The 17,466-nt window shown below is 58.2% G+C and overlaps 1 protein-coding gene across 1 annotated transcript in view; it reads left to right on the top strand.

The window, feature by feature from the left end:
* The window catches only part of NME7 (NME/NM23 family member 7), a 42,446-nt gene extending 25,191 nt beyond the window's left edge, over positions 1-17,255 (top strand). Inside the window, exons 8-12 of the mRNA XM_056108573.1 lie at positions 1,516-1,580; positions 2,497-2,565; positions 3,313-3,414; positions 10,915-11,022; positions 16,924-17,255. Coding sequence (XP_055964548.1) covers positions 1,516-1,580; positions 2,497-2,565; positions 3,313-3,414; positions 10,915-11,022; positions 16,924-16,956 — 377 coding nt within the window. The 3' untranslated portion in view covers positions 16,957-17,255. The remainder of the gene's footprint in view (positions 1-1,515; positions 1,581-2,496; positions 2,566-3,312; positions 3,415-10,914; positions 11,023-16,923) is intronic.
* Positions 17,256-17,466: the final 211 nt, after the last annotated feature.

The following is a 17,466-nucleotide window of genomic DNA, read 5'->3' as shown; positions in this document are numbered from 1 at the left end:
TCGCCCACGCCCCAGTTTTGTGTCCTGTCGGGGTCCGCGCTGCACCCCCCCACCTGCCCCGGCTTCTACCCACTTCCTGTCCCCCCCGCCCAGCAACTCCTGACAAAGCACGTTTTCTAGAGTGTGGGACTGTCTGCGTGTGCACGGTCTCTTACACCGAGAGGACGAGGGCTTCGGGGCCACGGTCTTTTTTGTTTCTGTTTTTGTTTTTTTTGCCTTTGGGGTCACACCCGGCGATGCTCAGGGGTTTCTCCTGGCTCATGCACTCAGGAATTAATTACTCCTGGCTGTGCTTAGGGGACCCTATGGAATGCCGGGGATTGAACCCGGGTCGGCTGCATGCAAGGCAAACGCCCTCCAGTCCCCTTTTTTTTTTAAAAAAAATTTATTTCCATAAGTTTGTTCCCATTCATTGATGGCATTTGGAATTTCAACACCAACCCCACCACCATGACACTGTGACACCTTCCCACAACCATTCAAGCCTGTCTGCCTGGGGCAGATGCGATAATTTATTTTCTGTTGCTTCTGAATAGCACGAGAGGTCGCGCGGCCACAAAAGCGGCCGTGTGCTTCTGGAATCCCAAAATCGTGAATGGTCGGGGCCCAGAGACATTCCTGTGGGAGCTGATCCATCCTGAGATTCCTTTGGGAGTCTCCGGCTCAAGGCCGTTGATGGGCCGAGATGGCACCCAGAGGCAGATCGTGGGCGTCACAGCCAGGACCCCCAGTGGGCGGGGGAGACCGGGAGGGATGGCTAGTCTCCGCCACAACCGTGTGAGCCTGGAGTGTCAGTCCTGGAACCCGCATGCCTGGGTTTTGCTTCTGGGAGCTCATGGCCACCAGGGTTACATCTGGAGCGAGCAGATCTGGGAGCTCATGGCCACCAGGGTTACATCTGGAGCGAGCAGAGCTGAGGCCACAGTCTTGCCCAGTCCCTTTTTTTTTCTTTTTGGGTCCCACCCGGCGATGCTCAGGGCTGACTCCTCGCTCTGCACTCAGGAATCACTCCTGGCGGTGCTCAGGGGACCCTAGGGGATGCTGGGAATCGAACCCGGGTTGGCCGTGTGCCAGGCAAACGCCCTACCCGCTGTGCTATGGCTCCAGCCCTTTGAATGGTCTCTTTTACGCCATCTCCAGAATGTTCTTTGCTGCCCCCCCCGTACCACTTCCTGAGCGCCTTAGCTGGCCGGGTCGAATGGGGGCTCCGGTCACCAGCTGGCGAGGGGGACACAGCGCTTCCCCAGATGCTTTGGGAGCGGCGGAAATCATGTGCGTTTTTCTAAGAAGCAGGGGCCGGAGCAATAGCACAGCAGGGAGGGCGTTTGCCTTGCATGCAGCCAACCCGGGTTCGATTCCCAGCATCCCCTAGGGTCCCCCGAGCATGGCCAGAAGTGATTCCTGAGTGCAGAGCCAGGAGGAACCCCTGAGCATCGCCAAGTGTGACTCAAAAAGAAAAAAAGAAAAAGCAAAGCATCAGATTGAAGCGTCCTCCCTGTGTTCTGACTTTGCCAGGGCTCCTGGGGAAGATTCTCGTGGCCATCCGGGACGCCGGCTTCGAGGTCTCAGCCATGCAGATGGTGGGTACTCGGGGCGGTGAGTCACCGTGTTCTCGGGCGCTGGTTTGGGGCCCCGCGAGCTCTAAAACGTTTTGCATCGGCGTTTCTCTGGGCTCTCATGCCCTCATTACAGATGGAAGTGGCCCGGACCTGCCAATTTTCCAATCAGATGACATTTGGGAAATGATCTGTGCCCGGGTGCTCTTTCCCCGAGCAAACTCATGCTCACAGGGTACAACCAATTTCAGCCCCTGAAGTAGGTCTCCAGAGTTCCTGGAACTTTCCTTGTGAAAAATGAATGTGAGCCGAAATGTTATTTCATGCTTAGAAATACAATTTTTTTTTAAATTTTTGGCCTTTTGGGTCCCACCCGGCGATGCTCAGGGCTGACTCCTGGCTCTGCGCTCAGGAATCACCCCTGACGGTGCTCGGGGGACCCTAGGGGATGCTGGGGATTGAACCCGGGTCGGCCGCGTGCAAGGCAAACGCCCTCCCCACTGTGCTACGGCTCCGACCCTGAAGTTATGTGCTTTTTTTACCCAACAGCGCTTGATTTCATAGACGTGTTAGGGCCCCCACCCCCAAATCTGGGTTTCAGGGCACGGCCGAGGGCTTCTGGCTTAGTTAATGCCCTGGAGGGTGGCACAGAGTTCAGAAGGGGAAGAATCGAACCCCGGGCCCTGAAGGACGGGCCAGCCAGGGAGCTGGGAGTTGGCGCGTGCCATTCCTGCTCCCTGTTTTTGTTGCTCAGCCCCTTCCTGGGTGCTCTCTTAACAGTGCTCCCCCGGGAGTGTTGCGTCTTTACCTGGTTGCCACCATAAAGGACCGTGTCCGGGAGATCATAATGGCGGAGGGGGGGGGAGGTCTCTTGGTGCTTTACGTTGGTTGACTCTGTGTGTGTGTGTGTGTGTGTGTGTGTGTGTGTGTTTCAAACCAGTTCAACATGGATCGGGCGAACGTCGAAGAGTTCTACGAAGTTTACAAAGGAGTCGTGTCTGAGTATAAGGTAAGTACGGAAGCCCTTGGGGAGGGAGGGGACAGGTTGCGTCTCAGACCTCGGGGTGCCTCCGCTTGACCTGTGAGCTTGAAAGGATCCCGGCTGGGCCAGCTCCCGCTGAGGCTGTGGGCTGAGCCGTTGTTATCTCTGGGCCCGTTTCTTTTCCAAGGACAGTGTTGGGCCTGAGCGATAGCACAGCGGGGAGGGCGTTTGCCTTGCACGCGGCCGACCCGGGTTCGATTCCCAGCATCCCCCAAGCACCACCAGGAGTGATTCCTGAGTGCAGAGCCAGGAGTCAGCCCTGAGCATCTCCGGGTGTGGCACAAAAAAGCCAATAATAATAATTATTATTAAATTAAGTAAACGTTCTGGAATCACTGGCCATCATTTCACGCGGTCATCATGTGCCCTGCCCACTCTGAGGCCCCTGGAAGCCCCACTTGGCCCGTCCAGGTGCCTGTGTGACCTGGTCCCGTCTTGCCCTCACTCACCACACTGGACACACAGGTGGCCTTGGGCACTGCTGGCCCTAGGGAGGAAGTACAGCTGAACTTCGTGTGATCTTCAGCCATGGAAAGGGGGCACGCAGGGCTTAAGGCGCTCTCATGGGGTCCCCGGAGCCCAGCCAGGAGTGACCCCAGAGCATAGAGCCAGGAGTCAGCCCCGAGCACTCCTGAGTGTGATTCCTCCCAGGTCAGACAAGGGAACACAGTGATTCTCTTCTGTTGATTGTCACCTCCAATGCTCTGCCCTCAGGACATGGTGACAGAGCTGTGTGCTGGCCCCTGTGTGGCCCTGGAGGTCCAGCAGAAGGACCCCGCCAAGACCTTCCGGGAGCTCTGCGGACCTGCCGACCCCGTAAGTGTGCGTTGGGTTCGACCTGGCAGTTCCCTGTCCAGCCCCACTGGGTGTTTGCGGTTCTTTGCATTATAATTGCGGGACTGTAAACTAGGCAGGAATTTGTTTTGAAGAGCAGGACATGGGGGCCAGAGCGATAGCACAGCGGGCAGGGCGTTGGCCTTACACGCGGCCGACCCGGGTTCGATTCCCGGCATCCCATAGGGTCCCCTGAGCACCGCCAGGAGTGATTCCTGAGTGCAGAGCCAGGAGTCAGCCCTGAGCATCGCCGGGTGGGACCCACCCCCCCTGCAAAAAATAATCAGTTCATGGAATTTGGGTTCCCCCTTGAGCCCTTTCCAGGGCTGGATCTGGGGGTCTGACCACTACACTGGGAGTGCGTGTGTGTCGGGGGGGTGGGGGGGCTCTGTATTTGCCTGATCGGCCCCTCCCAGGTCAGCCTCTATCTCCTTCCAACATGACCCTGCCCACGCTGGCGCCGTTTTCCACATTTGTAATAGGCCCGGATGCCTTTCCACAGCAGAGTAAATGCTTGATGAAGCACCCCGGCCAAAGATAAGATTTATTTTTCTGAAGACTGGCGGCCTGTAAGTGTTATTGCCTGTAAGCGCAATTAGTGTCATTGTTCAGAGGTAGGCAAGAAAACCCCTCCGTTTCAGAGTCATTATGTGTCTTGGGTTTCTTCTGCTCAGAAACATATCGCCGAAGAGAAGGCCTTGGCTAGGAGAACATGAAATGCCAGCAGGTCACGGAGGGGTTGACGTCTAACTGCCCCGTGAAGAATATTTTCTGCTTTTTTTCGTGACAAGCCAAACAACGTCCGATTCAAATATAACATTACTGACTTCGTAGCAATATTTTCCAGAAAATCAAGGAGCTGTAATTCAATTTGACAAGCCAGATGCTGAGAATTTTACTTATTTTCTTCGGGGATGGATTTTTTTTTTCTTTTTTCAAATTGAATCATCTAGCTTTTGTCTGTTTGTGTTCACGGTGCCAGGAATTGAACCCGGACTTGCACACATACAGGGTCCGAATTTTGCTGAGTTCTTGGGGAAACGGGCTTTTCGAAAAAGGGAGGGATTCTGATTCTTCTTCCCTTAAAAAGCGGTTGTAGGGGCTGGAGCGATAGCACGGCAAGGAAGGCGTTTGCCTGGCATGTGGCCAACCCGGGTTCGATCCCCAGCATCTTATAGCATCCCCCAAGCACCACCAAGAGTGATTCCTGAGTGCAGAGCCAGGAAGAATCCCTGACATCACGGCACTGTAGCACTGTCCTCCCGTTGGTCATTGATTTGTTCGAGTGGGCACCAGTAACGTCTCCATGGTGAGACTTGTCGTGACTGTTTTCGGCATCTCGAATACGCTACAGGGAACTTGCCAGGCTCTGTCGTGCGTGCCGATTACTCTCGGTAACTTGCTGGCTCTCTGAGAGGGACGTAAGAATCGAACCTGGGTCGGCCGCGTGCAAGGCAAACGCCCTACCCCCAATGCTACTGCTCCAGCCCTGACCCAAAAAGTAAAAAAAAAAAAGTGGTTGTAGCTATGAAGGATGAGATTCAGGTTAGAGTTCAGTCACTCCCGGGCCTAACCGCCTCCCTCCACCTTTACGCTCATCAGACTCTTGGGGGGCTGTGGGGAGGCCTTGGGCCATGCCCAAGTGGGCTCAGGGCTACTCTGGGCTCTGCACTCAGGGGTCACTCCTGGTGGGGGCTCGGGGACCCTGTGGGGTGCGGGGGATGGAGCTGGCATCGGCTGAGGCGAGGGAACTGCCTCGATTTCCCGTGGGGGGGGGAGGTGCTGGGAAGACGCTTGTATTTATTTATTTATTTATTTGTCTGTTTGTTTGTTTGCTTTTTGGGTCACACCCGGCAAAGCACAGGGGTTCCTCCTGGCTCTGCACTCAGGACTCACTCCTGGCGGTGCTCGGGGGACCCTGTGGGATGCTGGGGATCGAACCCGGGTTGGCCACGCGTGCAAGGCAAACGCCCTCCCCGCTGTGCTGTCACTCCAGCCCCTATTTATTTATTTATTTTTATTATTTTTTTTAATTGATTCACCAGTAGGGCGTCTGCCTTGCACGCAGCCAACATGGCCGACCCGAGTTCGATTCCTCCGCCCCTCTCTGAGAGCCCGGCAAGCTACCGAGAGTATTCGATATGCCAGACACAGTAACAACAAAGTCTCCAATGGAGACGTTACTGGGCCCGCTCGAGCAAATCGATGATCAACGGGAGGACAGTGACAGTGAGTGATTCACCATGAGGTGCAGTAAGGAAGCTCTCGTGTTTGAGCTTCGATCGAACAGTCATCCAACACCCATCCCTTCACCAGTGCCCGCTTTCCACCTCCATGGTCCCCAGTATCCCCTCCCACCCCCCACCCCTTCCACACCTCCCCCTGCCTGTGTGGCGGACATTTTGCACAATACTCGCCCTCTCCCTACTTTCGTTGCCTTCGACGTCCCGTGGCCAGACCCACCACCCCTCACACCTGCCGAAAAGGGCCCTGCTAGACAGTGCGTCCTGTATTGCTCGTTACGGATGCAGTATAAATCTAGGAATCCTAAGATTTTAATGACTGGGCTCTGGAGAGGTCGCTGCAGCAAGTCGCTCGGGCCCGAGGTTCGTGTGTGTGTGTCTCTGGGTCCCGGCCATGTGGGGGCTTCCGTAGGCAGTTGGCCAGCCGCTTGTCCGCCTGGCCTCGGGGGTGAGGCAGTTCCAGCACCGGCGCCCCCACAGCCCAGCTCAGGTTCTGACCCGGTGCCCGTGAGGGCAGGCGCCAGGAGGGGTCTCCCCAAAGACCCTCCCCCTTTAATTCTGAAACGGGAAGGCAGGAGAACGGCTCTGCGTGGAATAGCGCCAGCTTGTGGGTGCCCCCCACGACCTCATTGGTCTTGCACGCTGCGAGGGGTGAGGGGGGGGCCCAGGGGTAGGGGGTTCCCTGGGGTAAGGGGGTCCCCAAGGGGTAAGGGGGTCCCCGAGGGCTAAGGGAGGCCCTGAGGGGTGGAGGGGCCCCAAGGGGTAAGGAGGGTCCCTGAGGGGCAGGGCGGCCCCAAGGAGTAGGGGGTCCCCAAGGGGCAAGGGGTCCCCCAGGGGTAGGGCCCCCTTTGGCTGCAGAGAGCGTTTGTTTGCCCCGTCTGGCGGTGAGTGGGGGCCCTGCCTGTGACTCCAAGGCGCACGTGGCCCGCGGGCGCGCACAATGCAAGTCATCAGCTCCCAGCCAGAGGCTCCCGCCGCCCCTGGGTGCCGCCTGCAGGTGGGCCGGGCCGTGCTGGGGGCCGGCAGGGCCTGGTCTGGGCGGGGAGCTGGGTTGATCAGCGGGCGGGTGATGACAAAAGCCAGCCGCACATCCTCCCGTCCATCCGTCCCTTGGCCAGGCCCTCGATTTACATTTCGGGCCTATAAATAGCCGTTTGCTCTCCAGAGGAGAAGCTGGGACTGGGGGTGGGTGGGGGCCGCCCCTTTGATTTAGTCGCGTCTAAATTCCGCCCCTCCGGCGTCCATCGGCTCTGACTGAATTTGGGTCTCCCGGGTCTTTGCGTCTCGCTTTGATCCCGTCCCCGCCTTGCCGCCTGGCTGCTCACTCAGGTCCCCCAGGCTCGCTCTGGGCCCGGGCTCGGCGGGAGCGGCTGTTCTGGAGGGTTCCGAGGCGTGGGGAGGGATCCATCAGTGGGGACCCGGGATGGCGACAGGGAAACGACCACCAAAGTGTTAGGAGCCGGGTGGGGCGGAAATCCAGCTGGTTCGGGGACCAGCTAACGCTGTAGCCAGGAGACCCTGGCACCACTGCCGGGGAGCCTGCCACGATTGGCCCCTAGCCCCTGCCCCCGTGTGACCCTGATGGGTTGCTCGGAGTGGGGACACTTGGGCGGGGCACGTAGGAAATGGGCAGGTGTGGTGGCTGCAGACATCACTGAAGAAGCTCTCGGGGGCCAGCACTGCCCAGGGCGCCCCCACCCCATGCTCAGCCCTGTGTAAACTCACACAAGGTTGGGGGGGCACGGCACACAGCGGCGGTGGCTCTATGTCTCCCGCCGCCCGCGTTCGGTAGTCTTACCCTTCTCCTGCCCCGGGGAGGTCGATGGCAGTGGTCAGGCGGAGGAAGGAAACGAGGGCCAGGCTGGTAGGTATTAGTCGCAGTTGATTCCATTTCTCTCTCCATCTACACCAGTCTCTCTTGTCTGTCTCTGCTTCTGTCTCTGCTCCACAGTCTCCTTATATCTCTCCAAGAGGAACTGGGGAAACAATCACACATAGGTGCGGTCACAATCAATAGGGGTAGAAATCAATAGGGGTAGAAATCTTAGCCTCAGGGAAGGCCGCTCCTAAGACAGATCCTCTCTCAGCAGGAGGACCCACCCTAGAGCATAATCCCATGGGTATGCCTCTCCTCTCCTTGTCCGACAAGCATATAAGCATATATAATATAAATCATTTTGTATGGATACAGTAAGAAATATCTTAAACTTATAGAATTGCTCTCTAGGGCCATCTTGATCTCAGACTACAGTGCTCAGGCCAGATAGTCTTTCCCACCCCTAGCAGGATCCTAGTCTCGTCGTTACCTTTGGATCATGACAGCATTTGTCTATGATCAAACTCTTAATTTATAGTTAAGAATCGTGGCACTTTGGCCTGGCCCATTTCGCTGCCAGGGTAGCTCACCGCTTGCCCTGGGTCCAGTCAGTCCCTCGTCGGGACCCTGCTTTTGGGGTGTTAGGAACTAAGGGCAACTGAGGCTTAAGTCGAGAAAGCAGATGCCCGGGAGTGAATAATATTCAAGGCCAATCAAATCCTAAATTACAAAGCATGATGTTAACGGTCTTCCTGTATCTATACAAAAAGGATATTACTTTAAGGTAAACTGTTCATAAGGCATAAGGAGAGGAGAAAGGCAACATTTCACTCATTCATATAAAATCAAAGATTTCTGGGAAACTGACCTTACAAATTAACAGAGTCTGATTAAGGGGAAAGCTAATTAACTGGGTGGGAAGGAGAGCATAGGGAAGACTGTTTACAGATAAACACAATGGAAGTGGAAGTGCCTCTGGAGCACTGTGATGGGTGTAACCAGATTAATGGGTGTAACCAGATAAACCTAAGCTTCTTGTGGAAAGACAAAGCAATGTTACCCTACACAACCCCACCCCCCTGAGAACTGGGAGGGTCCCAGCACCCCCAACTCCCTCGGCTGCACCCTCCCAGCGGCCAGCGACCCCCAACATCCACCCCTCCGCCTGTGCCGTGGAATCGGTGACCACAGTGAGATCAGAGGGGCTGAAATGGAGCAAGGCCATGGGGGGCAGGTTCCCCACCGCCGTATTCTAGAACATTCCGAGTGCCTCCAAGAGGGCATCTGGCACAAGGATTTTCCGACTTTGTTGCCAGAAGCTGGAGATGACAGTCGGGATAAGGAGCCACACAGACCCCGACGCTGGGCCCAGTGGGTGCAGGGGCCGTGGGAACAAAGCATCCCTCGCCGGATGTTTCAGGAAGAGAGGGGGGGAGGAGGCAGGCGGGGTTGGTGCCAGACCCCCGGCCCTCGGCACTCGTGTGCCCTGTGCTGGCTCTGGCCGACCCTCAGGAGAACTGAGATTCTGCAAGGCCAAAGGGTGGTTCCCCTCCCCCACGTTTCTTTCTTCCTTCTTTCTTCTTTGCTTTTTTGGGTCCCACCCGGCGATGCTCAGGGCTGACTCCCGGCTCTGCACTCAGGAATCACTCCTGGCGGTGCTCGGGGGACCCTGTGGGATGCCGGGGATCGAACCCGGGTCGGCCGCGTGCCAGGCCAACGCCCTCCCCGTTGTGCTGTCGCTCCAGCCCAATAAATCTTTTCTCAAAGTCTCCACCGTTCCCCCAACGATGGATTCCCTATTAAAAATTGAAGCTGGGGTTTGCAGTCCGCCCTGCCTGGTCCCCAGGCATCCGTGTCTGCCGTCAGAGTGCCAGGAACCGTCTCCCGCCCCCGCAGAATGCCGAGAAACAGAAGCATTGGCAGCCGGGGGGACCTTGGCCCACCGGGGGGGTGGGGGGGACCCAGGGGGCTCCAGCGTTTTCTAGGGGGAGCTGGTTGTGGCAGCTGTTTGGACTGGGGGGGCCGGGATGAGCCCAGAGACGCCTCCCTGAGGCCAGGACACTTCACATCTGGGCCTTTGACTCCTGGGGTTGGAGGGTGGGGGTTGGGGATTGAATCCCCTCCCCTGCCCCCGTGAGGATTTGAGGGCGTGAGGATTTGAGGGTGGCCATGCCTCACCCCTTCCCTGGGCTGAGCCCTCCAGGGAGGGGAGGTCAGGGTTGGGTGTCCATTCGCTCTGGCTCTCAAGGGTACCAAGCCCATTGCAGAGATGAGGTCGGGCGGGGAGCACAGGGCTGAGTTCCCAGAACCGCCCTGGCTGACCGGGATGCCCAGTGCTCAGGGTTTCATTCCTTTGTGCCATTTCCAGGGACTGCCCCCCCCCCTTACTGGTGGGATTGTTTTATTTGTTTGTTTGGGGGCCACTCCCGGCCCCAAAGCTTGGGGCTTCCTCCCGGCATTGATGCAGGTAGACAGGCAGGCAGGGAAGGCCCCTCCCCAGGCGATGGCAGTAAATTTCCCAGGAAGTCATAGCTCTGCAGTTTCAAAAGCCAACCTTGCAGCAAACAAGAACTCAGGCCTGATAAGACCCTCACCTGGCGCCAGCAACGGACCCCGTGGAGATGGGCCCCCTCCCCATAAAGGAAGTTCCCTGGATAACCTCGGACCCCTCCCTTCATCCAATTAACTTCAGTAGCGACTCAGCCCAGGGAAGACTTCAGAACATTTTAGACCAAAACATCCCCAGAAGGTACCCTAGAGAAGCCACCTTGGACGGGGGCTCGAGCGATAGCACCGCGGGGAGGGCATTGGCCTGGCATGCTGCCGACCCGGGTTCGATTCCCAGCATCCCATATGGTCCCCCCAGCACCGCCAGGAGTGCATTGCCAGTGTGACCAAAAGCAAAAAAACAGAAGGACACATATGCCGGCCCATGTGCTGCTCGTGCCCACGTGACCGAGCACATGTGGTGTCCATGGGGACGTTCATGCTTTCCTGTCTAATGCTGGGGTGGATGTCGGGGTCCCTGGAGAAGCCCAGGTTCTCTCCTGAGCGTCTGTCTCTGTCTCTCTCTCTCTCTCTCCCTCCTTCCCTTTCAAAACCTCCAAATAAAACGGTTTCACTTCTCTGCTTTTCTACTCCTGAAATTCCAGTAACCCTGGGTCCCCGGTGGCAGAGGCGGTGGATGGGGAGAGAGTGACCGTCTCTCTCCTCCCCCACCTCACGGGAGCCCCCCGTGCCCCGCCCCTGACATCAACAGGGCTCAGGGGATGCCGGGGATCGAACCCAGGTCAGCCGCGTGCGAGGCAGATGCCCTCCGCGCCGTCTCCTGCCTTACGACCGTCTTCCAGTCTAGCGGGTGGTTGGGGCCGTTTCCCCCTCCCGAGTGACGCTGACCTGGAGGGGACTTGCTGTGCTTTGCAGGAAATCGCCCGGCACCTGCGCCCGGGTACCCTGCGTGCCGTCTTCGGGAAGACCAAGATCCAGAATGCAGTGCACTGCACGGACCTTCCGGAGGACGGGCTGCTAGAGGTGAGAGCCGGGGACGCGGCCGCGCCTGGGGCGTCGGGGTCCAGCGTCCAGGGGCTGTGGTGGCGTCCAGGGCCCGTCCAGGGCCAGAGACTGCAGCCCAAGGGAAGGCGCGGCTTGTGGATTCTGTCGCCGACCGGTGACGTGGAACCCAGCCGGGGACGAGGTCGGCGTCTCTGGCCCCTGTGCACGCGCCAGGGCTCCCAGGGGACGGCTTTGTGCAAGCTGGTTTTGTTGCTGGAGTTGTTGCAGTCCCTTCGCCGTAGAAGCTGGGGCAGGTCGGCGTTGTGGTGTCTGTGTGCTCAGGGTCCGGGAATGACCTCCAGGAGGTGAGGTGACGCCCCAGAGAGGGAGCAGAGGCAGATAGCACGGGGACTGGCTCCCAGAAAAAATACCCATGAAAATCCGTCCGTTGAGGGGTTAAGAAAGTCACGTTTAGGGGCTGGAGCAATAGCACAGCAGAAGGGTGTTTGCCTTGCATGTGGCCGACCCGGGTTCGATTCCCGGCATCCCATAGGGTCCCCCGAGCACCGCCAGGAGTAATCCCTGAGTGCAGAGCCAGGAGGAACCCCTGAGCATCGCCGGGTGGGACCCAAAAACCAAAAAAAAAAAACATGTTTAGGGGAAACTCAGAGAAACATTAAAAGATTGGTATCATTACCAACTTGGGGCTGGAGCGATAGCACAGCGGTAGGGCGTTTGCCTTGCATGCAGCCAACTTGGCCGACCCGGGTTCGATTCCTCCTCCCCTCTCGGAGAGCCCGGCAAGCTAGCGAGAGTATCTCGCCCGCTCGGCAGAGCCTGGCAAGCTCCCCGTGACGTATTCGAGATGCCAAACACAGTCACAACAAGACTCACAATGTTACTGGGCCCGCTCGAGCAAATCGATGAACAACAGGAAGACCGTGACTGAACAACTTACAGTTTTCTTGTTTTTTTGACCATTTTTTGTGGGCTGGAGCGATGGGACAGCAGGGAGGGCATTTGCCTTGCATATTGGCAACCCTGGGGCACAGTTTCCAGCCTGGGCAGTCCCCGGGGTTGCTTTCATCTGCCTGCGAGTGCGTCTCGCTGGGTTTGTTTCATTTCCTTCCCCATAAAATGACATCTCTCGCTCTTCCTCTTCCTGTCTCTCCCTCTCTCCATCTCTCTCCCTTCCTCCCTCTCTCTCTTCCCTCTCCAACACAGTGGGCGGGCACTGGCCTTGCACCTGGCTGACCTGGGTTCAAGCCCCAGAACCCCATAGGGTTCCCTGAGCCTCGCCAGGTGCCAGGCCCAGGAGCACTGTCGGGGTCCGGGGAATCCCAGCACAGCAGGCCAGGAGCACTGTCGGAACCCAGGGAGTCCTCAGCACACAAGCCCTGCGTCCCATGTCCACACAGACACCCTCGGCTGTGGCTGGCTGAGAGCAAAGAGGGGTCTCAGCCCCTGAGCACTGTTGGGGCCCGGGAGGAAGGTTCTGGGGCTGCCCCACACCATGCTGGACCCACTGCTGCAAGCCACATGTGCAAAGTTCCCTTCCTGCTCGTCACACATTAACCTGCGCCCGGCAGCCGTGACACATTGACCCGGCCCCGGCTAGCGTCACCCGATCCCGCTGTCTGCTGGGCGTTGAGGGCCCTGGCCAGCCCCGGGAACGCCGCTGCACCCCGGTCACTTGGGCCTGCACAGTGTCACTCTGGGTGCTGGAGGGTGTCCTGGGCGTTGGGGGCCACACCTGCCCCTGCGTCTCCTCCCCCCAGGGCTCCAGGGCCTGGGGGGATGCAGACAAAGCCCCCATGTGTCTGCACAAGCGTTTTAGGGTTCTTGGCTCGGCGGGACCTGGGTCCTGGTCACCCGCCTGTCCCTCCCCTACTTGTTCTTTTTTTTTTTTTTTTTTTTTGCTTTTTGGATCACACCCGGCAATGCTCAGGGGTTCCTCCTGGCTCTGCACTCAGGAATCTCTCCTGGCGATGCTTGGGGGACCCTATGGGATGCTGGGAATCGGACCTGGGTCGGCCGTATGCAAGGCAGATGCCCTACCTGCTGTGTTATCGCCCTAGCCCCTCTTTTTCATTACTTGGCTTTTGGGATCACAACCAGCGGTGCTCAGGGGTTCCTCCTGGCTCTGTGCTCAGGAATCGCTCCTGGCGGTGCTTGGAGGACCCTATGGGATGCCGGGGATCGAACCTAGGTCGGCCCTGTGCAAGGCCAACGCCCTCCCCGCTGTGCTATCGCTCCAGCCCTTCCCCCCGCTCATTCCTGGCATGGCTGAAAGGAGGAAGTAGCTGGGCCTGCGTGAGGCTCGGGGCGCAGTACAATACCCCCCAACCCCGCCCCAAGCAGCCCCCCGGTTTTCTTCCGTTTTTTTGCCGTTCATTTGGGGGTCACACCCAGCGGTGCTCCAGCCTCCTCCTGGCAGTGCTCACTCGGGGTGCTGGGCCCCCTCCCCCTGTTTCTCTCGGGGTCCAGGCTTCAGGGACACAGGCGTCTGCTCTGTGCCTGTGGGGGAAAAGTCCTCCTTCCGCTGGTTCCTTCTTTTTTTTTTTATTTTTAAATCTTTATTAGTGAGACACCGTGAGGTACAGTTGTAAACTTACAAATTTTTGTGCTTGGGTTTCAGTTATACAGTGATCCAGTACCCACCCCTCCACCAGTGCCCATCCTCCACCACCACGGGTCCCAGCATCCCTCCCACCCCCCATCCCCCCCACCCCGCCCTGCCTCTGTGGCAGGGCGTTCCCTTTTGTTCTCTCTCTCCTTTGGGGTGCTGTGGTCTGCAAAAGAGGCATTGGATGGCCATCATGTTCGGTCCACAGTCCACTCTCCCGCTGGTTCCTTCTTGATGACAGGCGGAAACCGTGTCCTCGGACCTGTCAAGACCTGGACCTTGAGAAGCTTTCTGGGAAGAACAGCCGTTCCCGTTAGGGGTTTCCCTTTTCTTTTTATTTTGCAAGCCCAGCACGGTCCAAAGTCTGTGGGGCGTGCGGGAGAGCAGGCGGGGGGGGGGGGGGGGGCAGCCACCCCACCAGCCGAGGGCAAAGGTCGCTCAGGGACCAGCCCGAAAACCCCAAAGTGCAAGCCCGGGATGCAAAGGGGCCTGGTGCCTCTGAGCACTGCGCGAGGGGTCCCCGCCAGGACCCTGTCCCCCACTGGGGCCTGTCTCTGGGTAGAAAGCAGAAGTGGGGAGGGCGGGGGCGACCACCAGGCCCCGGGTTCACCCACTCTCCACCCCGGCCCTGACCTTCAGTCTCCGGGTCATGAACCCGCTGACTCAGCCCTGGAAGGCTGAGCCGGCCTCCCCCTCCCCCTCCGGCAGAGGAAGGCCCTGAGCTGGCACCGCGGCAGGAGGGCGGCCCGATGCCCGGTGCAAAGGCACCAGCACCCACAAGATGGCCGCTCGGGCGGGGAGACGGTTCTCCTTTTTTTTTTTTTAATTAGTGAATCACTGTGAGATGCAGTTACAGACTTACAAACTTCCGTGCTCGTGTGCCCATCCCTCCACCCTCCACCACCGATGTTCCCAGCATCCCTCCTGCCCCCTCCCGTCCCCGCCCCCCCCCCGTTTCTCCCTTTTCTCTCGAGGGACTGTCCTGACCCATGATGTGTCCCTGGGGTTCCCCCCAGCTCCCCCTCAGCCATGTCCCAGCCCGTCAGCCGTAACGGGGGTTCATGCCTCAGTGCCCACCCACCCGCAGCCCGGCCCTGTACTGTGTCTGTCTTGGGGAAAGAGTGAGTTTCCATGGGCCCGTTGGCATCCCCAGACCCTGCTGGTGTCATCTGCGTCACACATGCAGTTCCCCAAGCCAGCAACTCTCACCTTTATGCTCCCGAAGCAGCCCGTAACCTGGCGTGAGCGGCCACCAGCGCCCGAGGGGTCAGAAACGGCCAGGTGACCGACCTGTGGAGGGTGAGGGTCTCACCAAGGCCACGGCCATCCATCCGTCTGTCTGCCTGTCTGTCTGTCCACCTGTCTGTCCATCCGTCATCCGTCCATCTTTCTGTCTCTCTGTGTCTGTTTGTCTGTCTCTCTGTCCATTCATCTGTTGTTTCGTCTGTCTGTTCGTCTCTCTGTCTGTCCGTCCATTCGTCCATCTCTGTCCATCCGCCCGTCTGTCTCTGCCTGCCTGTCCGTCTGTCCGCCTGTCATCTTTGCCTGTCTCTCTGCTTCTGTCTGTCAGTCCGTCTCTCATCCATCTCTGTCTTTCTGTCTGTCCACCTGTCTGTGCCTGTGTCTGTGTCTGTCTGTCTGACTGTTTGTCTGTCTGTCCATCCATCTCTATCTCTGTCCACCCAACTGTCTGTCCATCTGTCTGTCCATCCGTCCATCCATCCATCTGTCCGTCTGTCCGCCTGTCACCTGTGCCTCTCTCTCTCTCTCTCTGTCCATCTGTCTGTTCATCTGTCTCTGCCCTTCCATCTGTCTGTCTGTCCGTCTGTCTCTCGGTCCCTTCCCCAGTGTCTCGGGAAGGGCGAGTGCCCCGAGAGGGCCTGTGAGACGGGACCAGCACTCTGGCGGCTCCCGGGGACCCCGCAGCCCCCCTCCCCGCCCACCGGCAGGTGCCTTTGCGGCGTTTACCCCGTGGCCTGAGGGTCCCAAGAGCCGCGTGCGTGGACCCCCACCCCCACTTCTGCAGGCAGGCAGCGGGGAGTCAGGCAGACCCTGGGGCCCCAAGGCCCCATTTCCCTGACGCGCGCAGGCACGGAGGGCAGCAGAGGGTACAGGCCAGGCGCTGCCGTCCAGGGAAACGCGGGCCTGCCTCTCCCTGATGCCGAGAGACGGTGCCAGCGGGCCCCCAGCAGGCTCCCTCCCAGGCAGAGGGCCTTAACGCCTCAGACAGACAGACAGACGGACGATGAGAACGCAGGAGACATGGGCCTTAGGGTGCAGGCCCATGTCTTCGCCTGGGCCTTGGAGGTTCAGCAGCCGGGATGGTTGCCCATGGCGAGTGTCACCGTGTCCGTCCATCTGTGGGGTGGGGACAGTTGTCAGCCACCGGTGGTCCCATCGTCCCAAGGTGTTGGTGGCTGTGGTGGGGTCCGGCCCCTCGGCCCCTCTCCTGCACGGGGAGGCCCTTAGTGTGGAGGCAGGGCTGCGTGGTGGGGGGCGCATGGCCCGGGGCTCCCCCCTGCAAGGCCCGTGCACACCAAGCGCCTTCATCCCAGGGCCCGTTTTCCGCCGAGATGTTTATCTCTGGGTCCCTGCGAGGGGGGATTGCTGAGCTTGGGGACCAGGAAGGCGACAGGGAGGGACTAGGGACTCAGGGAAACAAAAGATTTCCTCTGGATGTCAGGACGCGCGTGCGCTCCGCATCTGAGCGCGAGACACACACCCTGGTGGTCTCTGGGCCCAGGCGATACCACTCGGGGCCGGGTGTGGGGATCAGGTGATGCCCTGCAGAATCGCCCTCGTCACTCCTTGGCCCGAGCAAGGAACCAGGAGTCCTGCCCACCCCACTCGTACTGGGTGCTTTTTACGTCTTTTGTTTTGGGGCTACACCCAGCGATGCTCAGGGCTGACTCCTGGCTCTGCACTCAGGGACCACTCCTGGCAGGGTCCAGGGGACCCTCTGGGTTGCCGGGGATCGAACCTGGGTCGGCTGCATGCCAGGCCAACGCCCTCCCCACTGTGCTATCGCTCCAGCCCCGAAGTCTAGTTTTTAAACTTGGCGAGATAAGAACCTAGGCCAAACCAGGAACCCAAAAAAAAAGCAAGGGCCAATCTGTTTTTTGGTGCACTTCCAGGCACCAACCAAACCTGGTAGAAAGAACCCAGGTGGGGCTTCTAGAAGCTGTCGCTGGTGTTATTTTCAAATCTGCCTCTGGCCGGGGTTCGAAATCCCGTTTCCCAGGCTAAGGGCAGGTGCTCCTGGCCTGACCCCAAACCCCAGCCCTTAATCCGACACCCCCCCTTCTGTCTTTCAGGTTCAGTATTTCTTCAAGATCTTGGATAATTAGCCGCCCAGTCGGTGGTCCCGGCAGGGGTGTTTGGAGAGACCACACAAGCACACACGGGGTGTGGGTTCATTCTTTTATTGTCCATTGTTTAACCTGACTGAATACAAGACGGACGAGGGTACTCACTGCTGGGATCGTTACAGATGTGAGAACATGGATTTTTTTTTTTGTTTTTGCACTGGAGACAACATCGATAGCGGTCTAAGGGGGGAAGGAGGGGGTTACTGCATTGCTTTTTTTTTTTTATAAAGTCCAAAATAAAGATTTATTTTTCAAACAAGTGACTTTGGTTTTTTTTTTTATTTCATACATTACACTTTTTTTTCTTGCAGAAAAAAAAATAAAATTGTACAACTGCATAAATATAAAATTCTTTTTACCATGGAAATGGTTAAAACATTCATAAAGACACAGCACCAGCGACTGATGCGTTCAGGGAAGAAAAAAAAAAAACAAGGTAAAGAGGGTTTAAAAAGAAAAAAGAAGAAGAAGGAGGAAAGGCAATGAAGC

The sequence above is a fragment of the Sorex fumeus genome, unplaced genomic scaffold (assembly GCF_029834395.1).
Source record: "Sorex fumeus unplaced genomic scaffold, SorFum_2.1 ptg000226l, whole genome shotgun sequence".
NCBI lineage: Eukaryota > Metazoa > Chordata > Mammalia > Eulipotyphla > Soricidae > Sorex > Sorex fumeus.
This window is presented reverse-complemented; position numbering and strand designations above follow the sequence as displayed.